Raw genomic sequence first — 18889 nt, 5'->3', positions numbered from 1 at the left:
CAACGCCGGCATCTCCACATGTTAAAAACAGACCAGCTGTACACAGATTGCTGCCATTAATCAATCTCGCACTGTGTTGCTAAAAAGATGGCAAGACCGCCTATCGTCTTCTGGTGAAGGAGTCGCGGGGGGGAGGGGGGGGGGGGAGGGGGGTACCCCAAAGATGTACTGGGAACCCACCCTCTCCCCTGAAAGTCCCCATGATTTCCAAGCAATTGGACAGGGCGGCACAGTGGCACAGCGGTTAGCACTGCTGCCTCACAGCGCCAGGGACCCGGGCTCAATTCCCAGCTTGGGTCAATATCTGTGTGGAGTCTGCACGTTCTCTCCGTGTCTGCGTGGGTTTCCTCCGGATGCTCTGGTTTCCTTCCACAGTCCAAAAGACGTGCTGGTTAAGTGCATTGGCCATGCTAAATTCTCCCTCAGTGTACCTGATGCGCGATTGATTCACACGAGAGGCTAGAACGTACCCGAGAATAAAGGCTTTTATTCACTACAAATAGGAGCACACTACTCAACAATATTATCCCAGACTAAAGACTACTAGGAAGTAGCAGTGACCTTTATACTCCTGTAAGAAGGTGGAGCCGAACGGAGTGTACCACATAAACAGTAATAACAAGTGGAACACCCAAACCCTAACCCCAACAGTAACGAGAGTAACATATATACAAGTACCCATAGTGGTAACCATCTATGGTTCACCACAGTACCCGAACAGGTGCCGGAGTGTGGCGATTAGGGGATTTTCACAGTAACTTCATTGCAGTGTTAATGTAAGCCTACTTGTGATTAATAAATAAACTTTACTTTTAAGTTCAAGATTTTTTTTAGATTTTAGTGGCATCGAGGGAAATGGGCAGAAAGCGGGAATATGGCATTGAGCTAGCGAATCAGCTGTGATCAGATTGAATGGTGGAGTAGGCTTGAAGGGCCGAATGGCCTTCTCCTGCTCCTAGTTTCTTTGGTTCTGTTGGGTAACTGCCCTACAATCAGAACCGCGCAGATTTAAATCACAAACCACAGATGGTTCCGACGGACTTATCAGAATATTTACTCAGGATAAGTTGCAAGAATTAAAACAATTTCTAATTCCTGGATGGCCATAGTAATAAGCCTGCACAGGACTCCCCCAACTATCCTGACCACACCCGCCCTCCTCCCCTCAATGATGGGACCCCCATTGACCACCTGATCCCCCCCCAAACTCTCAACCACCTGACCTCTCACACCCACTGACCACCCGAACTCCAGACTGACCAGCTGACCTCCCACACTCTACCAACTACTCCCTCCGCCTCCCCCAAAACGGACTGATCCCTTCCCCTACTCACCACCCAACCCCTGTCTTGGATTGCCGCTCTGCGGATTGTCAGGTCCAGTGTCACCGACAAGGATGGAAATATGAGAGAATTGAAATGACAAGGTTCGTTTGAAGTTCTTTGACAGTTTTGTGCAGTTATCACAGACCTATCATTACAAACACAGCACTGATATTTTCCAACAAAGAGAATTGAACTTCTTCTCTTTCATCGCGTCTTTGAGGTTTTCCCTCTGAATACTAGATCCTTAATCCATTATCAATCTTATTTTCACGAAGTTTTTATCTAGAACATGTAACGAAGCAACTGTCAGAACTTCTGAAGAATAAAAATGTGATATCCGCCTTTTAAAGTTTGATCATAGAATCCCTACAGTGCAGCAGGAGACCATTTGGCCCATCGAGTCTGCACTGACACTACAGCAGAGCATCCCACCCTGGCCCAATTCCTGTAACTCCATGTATCTATCCCACTATGACTGTATGACTGTAACTTTATGACTGTAACACTACATTCTGCACTCCTTTCCTTCTCTATGTACGGTATGCTTTGTCGGTATAGCGCGCAAGAAACAATACTTTTCACTGTATACCAATACATGTGACAATAATAAATCAAATCAAATCAAATCACTAATCCCCCTAGCCCACACATTTTTGGACACTAAGGGACAATTGAGCATGGCTAATCCACCTAATCTGCACATTATTGGACACTGAGGGGCAATTTAGCATGGGCAATCCACCTAACCTACATATTTTTGAACACCAAGAGACAATTTAGCATGGACAATCCACCGAACCTGCACATCTTTGGACATGAAGGGGCAATTTAGCATGGCCAATGCACCTAACCTGCAAATCTTTGGACTGTGGGAGGAAACCAGAGCACACGGAGGAAACCCATGCAGACATGGGGAGAACGTGCAAACTCCACACAGACAGTGACCCAAGCCGGGAATGGAACCCGGGTCCCTGGCGCTGTGAGGCAGCAATGCTAACTGTGCCCCTGTGCCGCCGGTGTGTATTTTAAGTACTAAAAAGAAAGTTCTTTCCAATAAACCGTATTTTCTCCTACATCTGAATCACAGCAACCATTAAAAAGCAGTGACTATTCTCTGGGTCCTGACAGTTATTAAACTGTACAGCCTGTACTGAGGAACTGTGCATTTCCTACCTGGTTACCGCTGTTGTTGCCGTCTCTCCTCTGTTTCAGCTCCAAGGATTTGGAAATTTGGTTACATCTCAAAACTGCGTTGAGTCTCGGCGTCCTGTACCCGGGGAAACCACTCTCGGTGTATCCTAAGACAGATTGGAAATGGAGTAAGATTGAGAAATTTGACATTGAGATTGGTGCTGGGTGTGAGGGGGGTGGAGCGGGGGTGGGGGTGGGGGAGGAGATTGGAGAGCTGGTGGGGGGGTGGCATGTGGAGGGAGCAATGATAACGTGTTAGATTCGCAGATCACAAAACTCGGAAGAAGGTTTACAAGAAGGAGTCAATAGGTTTATGACAGCAGGGATGAACTTTCCAGTGAAAATAAACATTGGCAAAACCCAAAGTGACGCATATCTTAAAATCCCCCACAAAATACTCATGAGATCATAGGAGGTAAAGAACAAGGCTAGGTGCAGGAATTCAAGTGTTGAGGAAGCAGATGGAAGATGCAACAAAGAAATACAAAGGAGGATAGCAATAGGAAAGGCCGTGTTTGGTAAAGAGAGGTGGTTGCTAACCGTAAAGCTGGATAGACAACTCAAGAAGTGACTTGTAAAGTGCTTGATCTGGAGTGCTGTGTTGTATGGATATTGGACTTGGACCTTAAGCAAAGAGGAGAGCAACTTGCTCAATAGCCTTGAGAGCTCAGAGGAGGATGGAAAGGTTCAACTGGGCAGACAAAGTAACAAATGATGATGTAGCAAGGAGGCATAGAAACATAGAAACTAGAAGCAGGAGTAGGCCATTCAGCCCTTCGAGCCTGCTCCGCCATTCATTATGATCATTAAATTCAATATCCTGATCCTCCCTTCCCCAATATCCCTTGATCCCTTTAGCCCCAAGAGCTATATCTAATTCCGTCTTGAAATCACACAACGTTTTGGCCTCAATTACTTTCTGTGGTAGTGAATTTCACACATTCACCACCCTCTGGGTGAAGAAATTTCTCCTCACCTCAGTTCTAAAGGGTTTATCCCTTATCCTCAAACTATGATCCCTAGTTCTGGACTCCCCCACCATTGGGAACATTCTTTCTGAATCTACCCTGCTTAATCCTGTTAGAATTTTATAAGTTCCTATGAGGTCTCCTCTCACTCTTCTGAACTCCAGTGAATATAATCCTAACCGACTTAGCCACTCTTCATATGACAGACCTGCCATCCCAGGAATCAGCCTGGTAAACCTTTGCTGCTCTCTCTCTATAGTAAGGACATCCTTTCTCAGATAAGGACACCAAAACTGCACACAATTCCACAGGTTGGCCTCACCAACGCCCTATACAATTGCAGTAAAACATCCCTATCTGTATACTCAAATCCTCTCGCTATGGAGACCAACATACCATTTGCCTTCTTTACTGCCTGTTCCTGTACCTGAGGAAAGTCAACAAAGAAATTTGCTGAACCTAATTAGGAACAGTTGGAGGAGAGAGGAGAGTCTGTGCGGGGCATGTCTTAGAGAGGAAATGGACATGTAAGAGATGCAATGGAGGGAAGGTTTCAAGGAAAAAGTGGAAGAGGGTGGAAGAGAATATTGTTGCTGGATGGCTTGAAAATTGAAGAAAGTTATTGGCAAATGCAAAGACAAGAAGATTTGAGTATAGGAATAGGGATGTTTTGCTGCAATTGTATAGGACATTGGTGAGGCCACACCTGGAGTATTGTGTGCAGGTTTGGTGTCCTTATCTAGGAAAGGATGTCCTTGTACAGAAGGAGGACAGCGATAGTTTCCTAGGCTGATTCCTGGGATGGCAGGTCTGTCATATAAGGAGAGACCAAATCGGTTAGGATTATATTCACTGGAGTTTAGAAGAGTGAGAGGGGATCTCATAGAAACTTATAAAATTCTAACAGGGTTAGACAAGGTAGATATAGAAAGAATGTTCCCAATGGTGGGAGAGTCCAGAACTAGGGGTCATAGTTTGAGGATAAAGGCTAAACCTTTTAGAACTGAGGTGAGGAGAAATTTCTTCACCCAGAGAATGGTGAATGTGTGGAATTCACTATCACAGAAAATAGTTGAGGCCAAAGCATTGTTTGATTTCAAGAAGAAATTGGATATAGCTCTTGGGGTTAAAGGGATCAAGGGATATGGGGGAAGGGGGGATCAGGATATTGAATTCGATGATCAGCCATGATCAAGATGAATGGCGGAGCAGGCTCGAAGGGTCGAATGGCCTCCTCCTGCTTCTAGTTTCTATGTTTCTATATAAGACAGAGAGATATGGAAAGTGTGCCTCAGCCAAGGACCTGCCTTTGGACAGAATGCCCTGATCATGATGGTGAAATTTGAGGAATCTAGACCAGCCGTTAAGTGTGAGTTTATTCATCAACTTTGTTCATAGAATAATGGTTCTTCAGCTAGCCAAATGCATTTTTTCTGAATTCTAAAACTGCTCCACACTATAATTTGATACGTCTCTGAACACAAGCCTTCAGATTAAATTTTTGTAACTTCCAGGATGCAAAACTTGCCATTTATTTTCCAGGGTCCATTTGAAGCCACATTGCTAAATCAAGTGAAAGCTAATAAGAGCATTGTGGGACTTCTGCCACTCCAGTCCCAAGAAAGGTTCAGACTCTGGGGATAAGTTAATGCTCAAATTTATTGAATGCTTCCTTGAGTATTACTGCAGAAAAGAGAAATGCTATCAAAGTTTTTCATCTTGCACGCATCAGAATAGCTTGCAAGAAATTACTAATGGTAATGGAGGAACAGCAATTGATTACAAGTAAGCAAATATGTCTATTTGCTTTGTCTAACTCCCTCCTACCTCTCTGCATCGTTTAACCCACCATAAAAGCCACGTCTTTGAGCAGTATTGATTCTATTCTTTTGAACTCCCTCCCGAAACCTCTCCACCGTTGTACTTCTTTCTCTGGCTTTGAGAATCATAGAATCCCTACAGTTCAGAAGGAGGCCATTCGGCCCATCAAGTCTGCACCAACAACAAGCCCACCCAGGCCCTATCCCCGTCACCGCACATATTTATCCTATTAATCCTCCTGACATTCCCAGAAGCGTTCTCCAAGGCAGCCTTCACGACACACGACAGCGCAGAGTCGCTGAGCAGAAACTGATAGCCAAGTTCCGCACACATGAGGACGGCCTCAACCGGGATCTTGGGTTCATGTCACACTACCGGTAACCCCCACAGCTTGCCTGGACTTGCAGAATCTCACTGGCTGTCCTGTCTGGAGACAATACACATTTCTTTAACCTGTGCCTAATGCTCTCTCCACTCACATTGTCTGTATCTTTAAGACTTGATTAGCTGTAAAGATTCGCATTCTAATCAGTATTCTGTAACTTGAGTTTGTGTCTCTGTGTGCCTTGTTTGCGAGCAGATATCCACTCCATCTGACGAAGGAGCAGCGCTCCGAAAGCTAATGGTATTTGCTACCAAATAAACCTGTTGGACTTTAACCTGGCGTTGTTAAAACTCTTACTGTGTTTACCCCAGTCCAGCGCCGGCATCTCCACATCATTGTTCTAATGATGCATTGAAATATCTGTTCAATGTCTGCAAGCTTTACCATTTGCATCAATTAAAGTCAAGCATCACATTTTGATTTGATTTGATTTATTATTGTCACATGTATTAACATACAGTGAAAAGTATTGTTTCTTATGCGCTATACAGACAAGCATACTGTTCATAGAACATATCAGGGAGAAAGAAAGGAGAGAGTGCAGAATGTAATGTTACAGTCATAGCTAGGGTGTAGAGAAAGATCAACTTAATATAAGGTAGGTCCATTCAGAAGTCTGATGGCAGCAGGGAAGAAGATGTTCTTGAGTCGATTGGTGCGTGATCTCAGACTTTTCTATCCTTTTTCCCGATGGCAGAAGGTGGAAGAGAGAATGTCCGGGGTGCGTGGGGTCCTTGATTATGCTGGCTGCTTTGCCGAGGCAGCGAGACGTGTAGACAGAGTCAATGGATGGGAGGCTGGTTTGCGTGATGGACTGGGATATGTTCGTGACACTTCCCGAAACTATGTTCACGTAGGTTCTTGCGGTCTTGGACAGAGGGGGAGCCATACCAAGCTGTGATACATCCGGAAAGGACGCTTTCTATGGTGCACCTGTAAAAATGTTTAGTGGTGGAAACGGCAGGCTGATTTCCTTGCCTTTATCAGTAAGGTTAACATCTTTAATGAATAGACACTTCCAGTCGCAATTTTAAAGGCTGGTTAGTACTGAAAAAACAGACTCTGCAATTTTTAAGACTTTAACCTTTCAGATTTCATTTCCTTGCATGTTTGCCAGTGTTTTCCCACCTGAATTCCTTCCCTGTAGAACATTTCCATTTTCAACAGTGTTTCGACAAGTGACACTGTAAAACCCCTGTGTTTCTGTGATGAAGAAGCAATTATCTTTTTTTATTAAAAGCACAAGAAGTGAAAAACGGTCTATCCAGGTTTTACGCTCATCAGGATCTGGCTCTGTTTTGATTGGAGATTTTAAGGTGACTTCCACTCCTCTCAGGGCTAAGTGTTCTTGGTTTCCTTTTCACACTTAGCTTGCCTTCTTATTCAAACTGTTCTATTTTTCTCCTTGGGTATTTTTTAGTCTCTCTTAAATGATTGGAACATTTTTTATTCATTTGTGGGACATGGATTTCATTTGTAACACCAGCCCGTGAACATATGCTGATGAATTATAGAAACCTACAGTGCAGAAAGAGATCATTCGGCTCATCAAGTCTGCACCGACCACAATCCCACCCAGGCCCTATCCCCGTAACCCAATGCATTTACTCCAGCTAGTCCCCAAGGGGCAATATAGCATGGCCAATCCACCTAACCCGCACATCTTTGGATTGTGGGAGGAAACCAGAGCACCCGGAGGAAACGCACGCAGACACGGGGAGAACGTGCAAACTCCACACAGTCACCTAAGCTGGAAATCGAACCCAGCTCCCTGGCACTGTGAGGCAGCAGTGCTAACCACTGTGCCACCAATGCCGGAATGACCTCCTTGAATTGAGTGGCTTGCTAGGTTAGAGGGCCGTTAAGAGTCAACCACATTGTTGTGTCTCTGGAGTCACGTGTCGGCCAGACTAGGTAAGGATGGCAGATTTCCTTCTGCCTGCGTGGGTTTCCTCCGGGTGTTCGAGTTTCCTCCCACATTCCACAGATGTGCATGTTGGGTGGATTGACCATGTTAAATTGCCCCTTAGTGTCAGGGTGATAAGAAGGATAAATACATGGAGTGATAGGGGTAGGGCCTGGGTGGGATTGTTGTTGGTGCAGGCTCGATGGGCCAAATGGCCTCCTCCTGCACTGTAGGGATCCTATGATTCTATGATTCTACATGAAGGGATACAGTTTTAGAAGTCCAACTTCATAAATGGAGGGTGAATTTGCCAAAACAACATTAGGCAAAATGTCTATGAGCTAAAATGTAATTCTCCTCAAAATGAGCTAGTTGAATAGTTATCCGAGATAAAGTCTCTTTTTTGACTGCACTTTAAAAATGGCTTTTCTTCTTAATACGTTTGCTGAAGCTCTACCTGGGCTGACATCCCAGCGCAGTACTGTGGCAGCGCTGCAGTGTTGGGGATGCCCTTATTTCAACTGAAGAATTAAACTGAGGCACTTCTGTCTGTGCAGGTAGACACAGAAGATCCAAAGGCGCTATATAAATGCTGTTTGATTTTTCTTCTTCCTTTCCAGAACTGTTCGCCCATGAAATCTATTCATACAATAAAGATAAAATACTGCGGATGCTGGAATCTGAAACAAAAACAGAAAATGCTGGAAAATCTCAGCAGGTCTGACAACATCTGTGGAGAGAGAATAGCAGTTTGAGTTCCCACTTTAAGTACTCGAGTTTCCACTTCTAAAATCTTGCTTTCCATCTTATTTCATCACCCCCAATCACCACCCCCCCACCTCGCTGGAGCTATATGCCGCATTACTATATCTTACATCTTTGTTCTGCCATTCCGATCTCTTAATGATGTGGCGATGCTGGCGTTGAACTGGGATGGGCACAATAAGAAGTCTCACAACACTAGGTTAAAGCCTAATAAACCTGTTGGACTTTAACCCGGTGTTGTGAGACTCCTTACTGATCTCTTAATGGACGCTATTACCCCCATTCCTAGCCTTTAGCATCACCACTTACATCCCCTTTGTCTTTTTGTCTTTACCGTCCCTATCAATTACATAGAACATAGAACATAGAAAGCCACAGCACAAACAGGCCCTTCGGCCCACAAGTTGCGCTGATCATATCCCTACCTCTAGGCCTATCTATAGCCCTCAATCCCATTAAATCCCATGTACTCATCCAGAAGTCTCTTAAAAGACCCCAACGAGTTTGCCTCCACCACCACCGACGTCAGCCGATTCCACTCACCCACCACCCTCTGAGTGAAAAACTTACCCCTGACATCTCCTCTGTACCTACCCCCCAGCACCTTAAACCTGTGTCCTCTCGTAGCAACCATTTCAGCCCTTGGAAATAGCCTCTGAGAGTCTACCCTATCCAGACCTCTCAACATCTTGTAAACCTCTATCAGGTCACCTCTCATCCTTCGTCTCTCCAGGGAGAAGAGACCAAGCTCCCTCAACCTATCCTCATAAGGCATGCCCCCCAATCCAGGCAACATCCTTGTAAATCTCCTCTGCACCCTTTCAATGGCTTCAACATCTTTCCTGTAATGAGGTGACCAGAACTGCGCGCAGTACTCCAAGTGGGGTCTAACCAGGGTCCTATAAAGCTGCAGCATTATCTCCCGACTCCTAAACTCAATCCCTCGATTAATGAAGGCTAGTACGCCGTACGCCTTCTTGACCGCATCCTCCACCTGCGAGGCCGATTTAAGAGTCCTATGGACCCGGACCCCAAGGTCCTTCTGATCCTCTACACTGCTAAGAATGGTACCCTTCATATTATACTGCTGCTTCATCCCATTGGATCTGCCAAAATGGATCACCACACACTTATCCGGGTTGAAGTCCATCTGCCACTTCTCCGCCCAGTCTTGCATTCTATCTATGTCTCGCTGCAACTTCTGACATCCCTCCAAACTATCCACAACACCACCTACCTTGGTGTCGTCAGCAAACTTACCAACCCATCCCTCCACTTCCTCATCCAGGTCATTTATGAAAATGACAAACAGCAAGGGTCCCAGAACAGATCCCTGGGGCACTCCACTGGTCACTGACCTCCATGCAGAGAAAGACCCCTCCACAGCCACTCTCTGCCTTCTGCAGGCAAGCCAGTTCTGGATCCACAAGGCAACAGCCCCTTGGATCCCATGCCCTCTCACTTTCTCAAGAAGTCTTGCATGGGGGACCTTATCGAACGCCTTGCTGAAGTCCATATAGACCACATCCACCGCTCTTCCTTCGTCAATGTGTTTGGTCACATTTTCAAAGAACTCAACCAGGCTCGTAAGGCACGACCTGCCCTTGACAAAGCCGTGCTGACTACTTTTGATCATACTAAACTTCTCTAGATGATCATAAATCCTGTCTCTCAGGATCCTCTCCATCAACTTACCAACCACTGAGGTTAGACTCACCGGTCGGTAATTTCCCGGGCTGTCCCTGTTCCCTTTCTTGAATATAGGGACCACATCTGCAATCCTCCAATCCTCCGGAACCTCTCCCGTCTCCATCGACCCTCACAGTATAAATCCTGTTCAAATTTTCTCGTCTTCAGCTCTGACGAAGGGTCATCCAGACTCGAAACGTTGGCTCTATTCTCTCTCCACAGATGCTGTCAGGCCTGCTGAGATTTTCCAGCATTTTTCTGTTTTTGGTTCAATCTGTTCACCTGTTTTCCATTAACCTCTTTTTCTGAATATCAGTCTCAAGCACTTTGAGACGTCTCTGTCCATGTTAAGAGCACGATACAACTACAGGCTGTTGTTATACGCATTACACTGATCTAGCTGGACATTTCATTTCAACAGTGAAGGAAGTGCTGTCTTTAGGAATTAACATTAGACCATAGCTCTGTCTGCTCATGGTCTAGTTCATTTGTGTTTGTTGTCATGGTACCCTGGCCAAGATTCATTGCTCAATCAACACCACCCAAATGTATTCCCTGATATTTTACCTGCATTACTGTAATCTTAGAATCATAGAATCCCTACAGTGCAGAAGGAGGCCATTCAGCCCATCGAGTCTGCACTGACCACAATCCCACCAAGGCCCTAGCCCCTTAACCTTACATATTCACTCTAGCTGGTCCCCCTGACACTAAGGGGCAATTTAGCATGGTCAATCAACATAACCTGCATATCTTTGGACTGTGGGAGGAAACCGGAGCAGACACATGGAGAATGTGCAAACTCTGCACAGAGAGTGATCCAAACCGGGAATTGAACCCGGGTCCCTCGAGCTGTGAGGCAGCAGTGCTAACCACTGTGCCACCATGCCGCACCGTGGTGCAAGTAGGGTGAGCTCCAGCTAATTCTTTTGTCCTTTCTCACCAAAGTTGCTGATGCTAATTTAAGCATCTCACTTAATAGAAATAATAGAAACCCTACAGTGCAGAAGGAGGCCATTCGGTCCATTGAGTCTGCACCAACAACAGAGCATCCTACCGAGGCCCTATCCCCGTAACCCCACACATTTATCATGGATGATCCTCATAACCTACACATCTTTGGACACTAAGGGGCAATTTAGCATGGCCAATCCACCTAACCTACACATCTTTGGACACTAAGGGGCAATTTAGCATGGCCAATTCACCTAAACCTGCATATCTTTGGACACTAGGAGGCAAGTTAGCATGGCCAATCCAACTAACCTGCACATCTTGGGACACTAAGGGGCAATTTAGCATGGCCAATCCAACTAACCTGCACATCTTGGGATACTAAGGGGCAATTTAGCATGGCCAATGCACCTAATGTGCACATCTTTGGACACTAAGGGGCAATTCAGCATGGCCAATCCACCTAACCTACACATCTTTGGACACTAAGGGGCAATTTAGCATGGCCAATTCACCTAACCTGCACATCTTTGGACACGAAGGAACAATTTAGCATGGCCAATCCACCTAAACCCGCACAACTTTGGACTGTGGGAGGAAACCGGAGCACCCGGAGGAAACCCACACAGACACGGGGAGAATGTGCAAACTCAACACAGACAGTGACCCGAGGCCGGGAATTGAACCCGGGTCCCTGGCGCTGTGAGACAGCAGTGCTAACCACTGCGCCACTGTGCCGTCCTTCAGCTGAGATGAACTTATTCAAATCTGTACACTTTGTGAGGATTTTGTACCAGCACATTTAAGAAAGAAGAAGCACTGGGAGTGACTCAGGCAGAGGCTGAAAATAGACCTCTGACTGTACATTCTAATAGTCACCCTTCACCAGCTGCCTCTCCTGGCGTGACATTTCTGAAATCACTTCAGGCTCTGTGTGAAATTATCTCTAACTATATTTAACCTGCGCAATTTTCAATCCCTTTTTAATTTAAATGTTGACTGATCCAGCATTAATTGATTTAACTAATGGTTTCTGCTTCCCCAAGACAGCAGATCATCTGCTCAGGTCATCTGCACCGTCGGTGGGCCCGCAGTTTGTGGAGATTCAAACAGCCGGCCCGAAACTGGTGGGAGACACACGAAAATATCTAAATGATGTTAGGATTGTCCTGCACATGGTTCCCTGACAATGTTTGTACAAGCAACCCAGTGTTATTAATGATTTGATTTATTATTGTTACATGTATTAGTATACAGTGAAAAGTATTGTTTCTTGCGCGCTATACTGACAAAGCATACCCTTTATAGAAAAGGAAAGGAGAGAGTGCAGAATGTAGTGTTACAGTCATAGCTAGGGTGTAGAGAAAGATCAACTTGACATAAGGTAGGTCCATTCAAAGGTCTGACAGCAGCAGGGAAGAAGCTGTTCTTGAGTCAGTTGGTATGTGACCTCAGACTTTTGTAACTTTTTCCCGATGGAAGAAGGTGGAAGAGAGAATGTCCGGGGTGCGTGGGGCCCTTGACTCTGCTGGCTGCTTTTCCTAGGCAGCGGGAACTGCAGACAGAGTCTACACTTGGGATGGGAGGCTGGTTTGCGTGATGGATTGGGCTACATTCACGGCCTTTTGTAGTTTCTTGCAGTCTTGGGTCGAGCAGGGGCCATACCAAGCTGTGATACAAACAGAAAGAATGCTTTCCATGCATCTGTAAAAGTTGGTGAGAATCGTAGCTGACATGCCGAATTTCCTTAGTCTTCTGAGAAAGTAGAGACGTTGGTGGCCTTTCTTAACAGTAGTACCGGCATGAGGGGACCAGGACAGGTTGTTGGTGATCTGGACTCCTAAAAACTTGAAGCTCTCGACCATTTCCACTTTGTCCCCGTTGATGTAGACAGGAGCATGTTCTCCACTGCACTTCCTGAAGCCGATGACAATCTCCTTCGTTTTGTTGACATTGAGGGAGAGATTATTGTCATCGCACTAGCTCAGAAAATGCTTGAAAAATGGGAGCTGACACTCATTAGTTGCATGTGGATGGCAGATTAAAGAACACAATGAATCATGATGTCCATCATTCTGTTCTCACTGACCTATTGTCTCCCTGTCTTGCAATACCTGAATTTTGAAATTATCACCCTTGTTTCCAACTCATCCATAGCCTCACCTCGCCCCTGTTTGTTTAAGTTTATTTATTATTGTCACATGTTGGCTTACATTAACACTGCAATGAAGTTACTGCGAAAATTCCCTAGTCGCCACACTCCGGCGCCTGTTCGGGTACACTGAGGGAGAATTTAGCACGGCCAATCCACCCAAACCAGCACGTCTTTTGGACTGTGGGAGGAAACCGGAGGAAACCCAGACACGGGGAGAGCGTGCAGACTCCACACAGCCAGTGACCTGAGCCGGGAATCGAACCCAGGTCCCTAGTGCTGTGAGGCAGCAGTGGTAACCACTGTGCCACCGTGCCGCTCCTTCAATAGGGGCCAGTCACATGGGTGCTGGCGTTGAGGGGGGCGGGGGTGGGGGTGGGGGAATGATTGGTGAGGACAGGGGTTGGTGTTTCCACGGGGGTGACCTGTGGTGTCAAGGGTACCCTCTGTGGGTCACAAGGTGGGGGCGGCACGGTGGCGCAGTGGTTAGCACTGCTGCCTCACGGCGCTAGGGACCCAGGTTCAATTCCCGGCTTGGGTCACTGTCTGTGCGGAGTCTGCACGTTCTCCCCATGTCTGCGTGGGTTTCATCCGAGTGCTCCAGTTTCCTCCTACAGTCCGAAAGACATGCTGGTTAGGGTGCATTGGCCATGCTAAATTCTCCCTCAGTGTTACCCGAACAGGCACCAGAGTGTGGCGACTAGGGGATTTTCACAGTAACTTCATTGCAGTGTTAATGTAAGCCTACTTGTGACTAATAATTAAACTAATAAACTAACTAATCAGGTGCCTGATCAGGTGGATCCCTCACATACGAATAAAATAATCTGGCTCAGCTCACTTCCCTTACATTGAGTGCCAATGAGGGAGGAGCGATGAGAGGGGTGTAAGCTGAGGCATCTTGGGTCACTGTCTGTGTGGAGTTTGCACGTTCTCTCCGTGTCTGCGTGGGTTTCCTCCGAGTGCTCTGGCTTCCTTCCACTGGTCAAAGATGTGCGGGCTAGGTTGATTGGCCATGCAAAATTGCCCCTTAGTGTCAGGGGGATTAGCAGGGTAAATACGTGGGGTTATGGGGATAGGGCCAGGGTGAGATTGTGGTCGGTGCAGACTCGATGGGCCGATTGGCCTCCTTCTGCACTGGAGGGATTCTATGATTCTATCTCTCTCCCTCCTCCATCTACCAGCTCACTCACTCAGACGGAGACCAGAGACGGGTTCAATGTGTTCCCACAGACCCCACGAGGGTCAGCATGAGGAGCAGTGTGCATGACCCCCATGGCTGCCCCCCCACGCACCCCCGCCCCCGCCCCCCCCCCCGGACAGTACGGGAGATCCCTGGGGTAGTGTCTGCATAAGGTGGAGGGCCCCATTCACTGCTGGTAAAACGCCAGCAGAGGCACAGAGCGGCGCTTAAGGGACCATTAATTGGCCACTCTCCTATAACTATTCGAATCACTGAATGTTTTGCCCATGTTCAGTTCTTCACTCCCAACACTTCTACATTCTTTGTGATCCTAATCTGCCCTCGGGGCCTGTGCATAATAATGAGCTGATGCCCAAACTCTAAGGCCTCGGGAATCCACTGGTACTGTCCGGGGGTGGGGGGAGGACAATCACAGGGGCCATGTACACTGCTTCTCATTTCACCCTGGGAGGGTCAGTGGGAGCGCATTGAACCCGTCTCTGGCCCCCACCTGAGTGAGCGAAGAGGAAGATGTTTTGGCCTTCACCCCAGTGCGTCCCTCCTCCCTCATTGGTGCTCTGTGTACAGGGAGAGCTGAGCCCGGTTATTTTACTAATCACTGTCCTTTAGAGGAAGAGATTCTCTGGCTTGGAAACCCTCCAATTGGGGCCCATTTACATAGAAACAGAGAAGATAGGAGCAGGAAGAGGCCATTTGGCCCTTCGAGCCTGCTCCACCATTCATCACAATCATGGCTGATCATCCAACTCGATAGTCTAATCCTGCTTTCCCCCCATAACCTTTGACCCCATTCGCCCCAAGTGCTATATCCAGCCGCCTCTTGAATACATTCAATGTTTTGGCATCAACTACTTCCTGTGGTAATGAATTCCACAGGCTCACCACTCTTTGGATGAAGAAATGTCTCCTCATCTCCATCCCTCAGTGGTCGACCCCGAATCCTCAGACTGTGACCCCTGGTTCTGGACTCCCCCCACCACCGGGAATATCCTCCCTGCATCTACCCTGTCTAGTCCTGTTAGAATTTTATCAGTCTCTTTGAGATCCCCCCTCATTCGTCTGAACTCCAGCGAAAACAATCCTAACCGAGTCAATCTCTCCTCATACATCAGTCCCGCCATCCCCAGAATCAGCCTGGTAAACCTTCGCTGCACTCCCTCCAGAGCAAGAACATCCTTCCTCAGAAAAGGAGACCAAAACTGCACACAATACTCTAGGTGTGGCCTCACCAAGGCCCTGTGTAATCGCAACAACACATCCCTGCTCCTGTACTCGAAACCTCTCACAATGAAGGCCAACATTTGATGATGCTAAATGTTTATCTTTCTCACCCTTGCTCGGCCTGGCCCAGGAACACTGGAAGTCTTGGGTTCTGACGAAACCTTAAAGGGAATTTGAGGTTGAAGTGTTACTAATGCAATATGACTGTAGCTAGACAATATTTGCAGATATGAAGTGGCGCAAGGTATTAAACGGTTAACCAAAGTCACAGACTCGCACAATCAGTTGGAACTTGAAGGTCACAGCGCTATACTTAGAATCTTACCCCATCCTCTTGCCAAGTAGGCCCGTCCCTGAGGTATAGACATGCGAGGAGGCAGCAATGGACTCCCACTGACAGATGATGACGGAAGCATTATTTTGTCCTCGCTGGTTCTCTGCGAGTGGGCCTTTGCAGCTCTGCTGAGCTGCTCTGTCCTTGTAAACATCTGAGAACTCCGAAGGTACCTGCTGCTTTGGAAATGCATTGATCATGAGGGGAGGAATATCATGACAGGCGGAACTACACGCAGCTTAGTGCAGGCTGCTGCTGCATTACTCTCGGCTAACAGTTACTGACAATCAGGGATAGAGACATGCCAGCCTCCATTATGTGGGCGGCACGGTGGCACAGTGGTTAGCACCGCTGCCTCGCAGCGCCAGGGACCCAGGTTCGATTCCCGGCTTGGGTCACTGTCTGTGCAGAGTCTGCACGTTCTCCCCGTGTCTGCGTGGGTTTCCTCCGGGTGCTCCAGTTTCCTCCCACAGTCCGAAAGATGTGCTGGTTAGGTGCATTGGCCGTGCTAAATTCTCCCTCAGTGTTACCTGAACAGGCGCCGGAGTGTGGCGACCAGGGGATTTTCACAGTAACTTCATTGTAATGTCAATGTAAGCCGACTTGTGACACTAATAAATAAACTTTAAACTTTAATTAAACAGGCCCAGAATTGGCACTGATCAAACACAGCTGAAAATACCTGACATCATCCAAATATTTGGCCCTTACAACCCCTGAGAGTATGTTTGGCCAGTTGCTATTGCTGTCCCTACAGCAGAGAGAGCTCTCCCACCTCAGAGAACCAGACAACTCACCTCACCTTGTATGGATGCTGGGGAGAGAGGACATGGGAAAAGGAAGACAGAGGAGAGAGGATAGAAGAGGAGAGAGGATAGACAGAGAGAGAGAGGATAGACAGCGAGAGGATAGACAGAGAGAGGATAGACAAAGGAGAGAAGATAGAGAGAGGAGAGAGAATGGAGAGACGAGTGAAGATAGACAAGATAGAGAGAGGATAGAGTGAGAGAGGGTAGGCAGAGAGAGGATAGAGAGAGGAGAGAGGATAGACAGAGAGAGGATAGAAAGAGAATAGACAGAGGATAGATAGAGAGAGGATAGACAGAAGAGAAAAGATAGAGAGAGGATAGAGAGACGAGTGAAGATAGACAGAATTGGGAGAGGATAGAGTGAGAGAGGATAGGCAGAGAGAGGATAGAGAGAAGAGCAAGGATAGACACAGGAGCAAGGACAGCGAAAGAGGAGAAGGAAGATGACACAGAGGAGAGAGAACGTAGGGCAGAGACAGGAGTGAGGGAGCTGAGAGGACACAGAAAGGACAGTGGGAGGAGGGCCAATTATAGTTGGCAAAACGGGCAATGACAATTGGAAGAACAGGAGTTGAAAACGAGACTTGTCTGCCATTTGCGCCTTCACCAGGGTGCATTGTGGGATCCCTGGAGAAAGGCGAGCATTGTGGGATAGGGGTCGTGGAGAATGGGTCATGGGTCGTGAGCAAGGGGGTGAAGGGCAAGGGGTGAGCATCCCAGTTCCCGATGCCAGGGACCTCAATCAGGCACTGTGTGCCTTTGAACAAGGAACATCAAACGATTTCATCCTATCCCAATCAAACCCCTCCTTCACCAACCCCCACCAGCACCCTCCCCCCCATCCCCCACCCCTCCGCCACCCACCCATGTGCAGACAGATTCCCCTTACAGACGTGGAATGTGTTGCACCATAACAGTAGCGGCTATTATCCCAAATAACGATCCGAGAATCGTGATGAAATATCAGAGAAATTTACACTCCTGTTGGCCAGAGAGAAGGTTAACAGGAGACCTCCTGGGGTATGGGAAGTATTAAATTGCACTGAAAAAGGTGAATTCAAAATGTTATAAAAGGTCATTCATTTAATTCACGAAAAGTAACTTTGACGTGGATTTGTAAAAGGACGGTTATCCCAATGGGAAATAAATATTTGGAGTGATCTACCAGATGAGGCAGTGAACTGAAAAATGTTAGGGGATTTTGAGATACAATTCTGTGCTTGGTGGACTGAGTTCAAATACTGGAGTCTGATCCCTCCTCAAGCTTAACTTTTGAATGTCCTCACGCAGACCCCAATAAAAATGTCAATTAAACATTCATTTAAGATGTCGTGAAGCACTCAACTGTGGGAGTCAAGCAATTGATCAATTGGATGTTGAACCCAATTAGTTTGGACAAACTAATCGAATCTGAGTTCACTCATCAAATACAAAATCCGGCTCCTTCAGCTGTGACTTGGTCTGAATCCTTAAGATAAGGTGGAAGCTGGACTGGGAAGTCCCGTTACACAAATACACAAACGGTTCCTCTCCTCTGCTGTGTAACATGTTGCCAGTCCAAAAAGTTGCCGACAAACTCAATCACAAGCCATGTAAATCTAGTCATAGAAACAAAGAAGCTGGGAGCAGGAGGAGGCCATTTGGCCCTTCAAGCCTGCTCCACCTTTCATCACGATCATGGTCAGGACAGAAACATGGTCGGTTGTGTCAAAAGTAAAGTTTAGTTATTAGTCACAAGTAAGGCTTACATTAACACTGCAATGAATTTACTGTGAAATTCCCCTAGTCGCCACACTCCGGTGCCTGTTCAGGTCAATGCACGTCTTTCAGACTGTGGGAGGAAACTGGAGCACCCGGAGGAAACCCACGCAGACACTGGGAGAACTTGCAGACTCCGCACAGACAGTGACCCAAGCCAGGAATCGAACCCAGATCCCTGGCACTGTGAGGCAGCAGTGCTAACCATTGTGCCACCATGGCGCCCCAGGAGATAACCCTGGGATTATTTTCTTTCCCTAGCCTTCCTCTCTTCCATATTAGTCTTAAACCCTTTGGTCTGCTTTTCCCGTGGCATTGGTAATTTCTGATCTGATCATTCTCAGGCAGCAGCCAAGCCATACACAGTAAGATCCCATAGTCAGCAGCTTGATAATGGCCAGATCATC

General features: G+C 47.0%; 1 protein-coding gene across 1 annotated transcript in view; it reads right to left on the bottom strand.

The window, feature by feature from the left end:
• The window catches only part of LOC144504758 (uncharacterized), a 46113-nt gene extending 30005 nt beyond the window's left edge, over nucleotides 1-16108 (bottom strand). The window contains exons 1-3 of the mRNA XM_078230502.1: nucleotides 15907-16108; nucleotides 15692-15742; nucleotides 2499-2623 (exon numbers count right to left, since the gene is read on the bottom strand). Coding sequence (XP_078086628.1) covers nucleotides 2499-2623; nucleotides 15692-15742; nucleotides 15907-16108 — 378 coding nt within the window. The remainder of the gene's footprint in view (nucleotides 1-2498; nucleotides 2624-15691; nucleotides 15743-15906) is intronic.
• Nucleotides 16109-18889: the final 2781 nt, after the last annotated feature.

This window comes from Mustelus asterias, chromosome 15, assembly GCF_964213995.1.
Source record: "Mustelus asterias chromosome 15, sMusAst1.hap1.1, whole genome shotgun sequence".
In the NCBI taxonomy this organism is placed as follows: domain Eukaryota; kingdom Metazoa; phylum Chordata; class Chondrichthyes; order Carcharhiniformes; family Triakidae; genus Mustelus; species Mustelus asterias.
The sequence above is the reverse complement of the archived record's forward strand: the minus strand, read 5'-3'. Positions and strand labels throughout refer to the sequence as shown.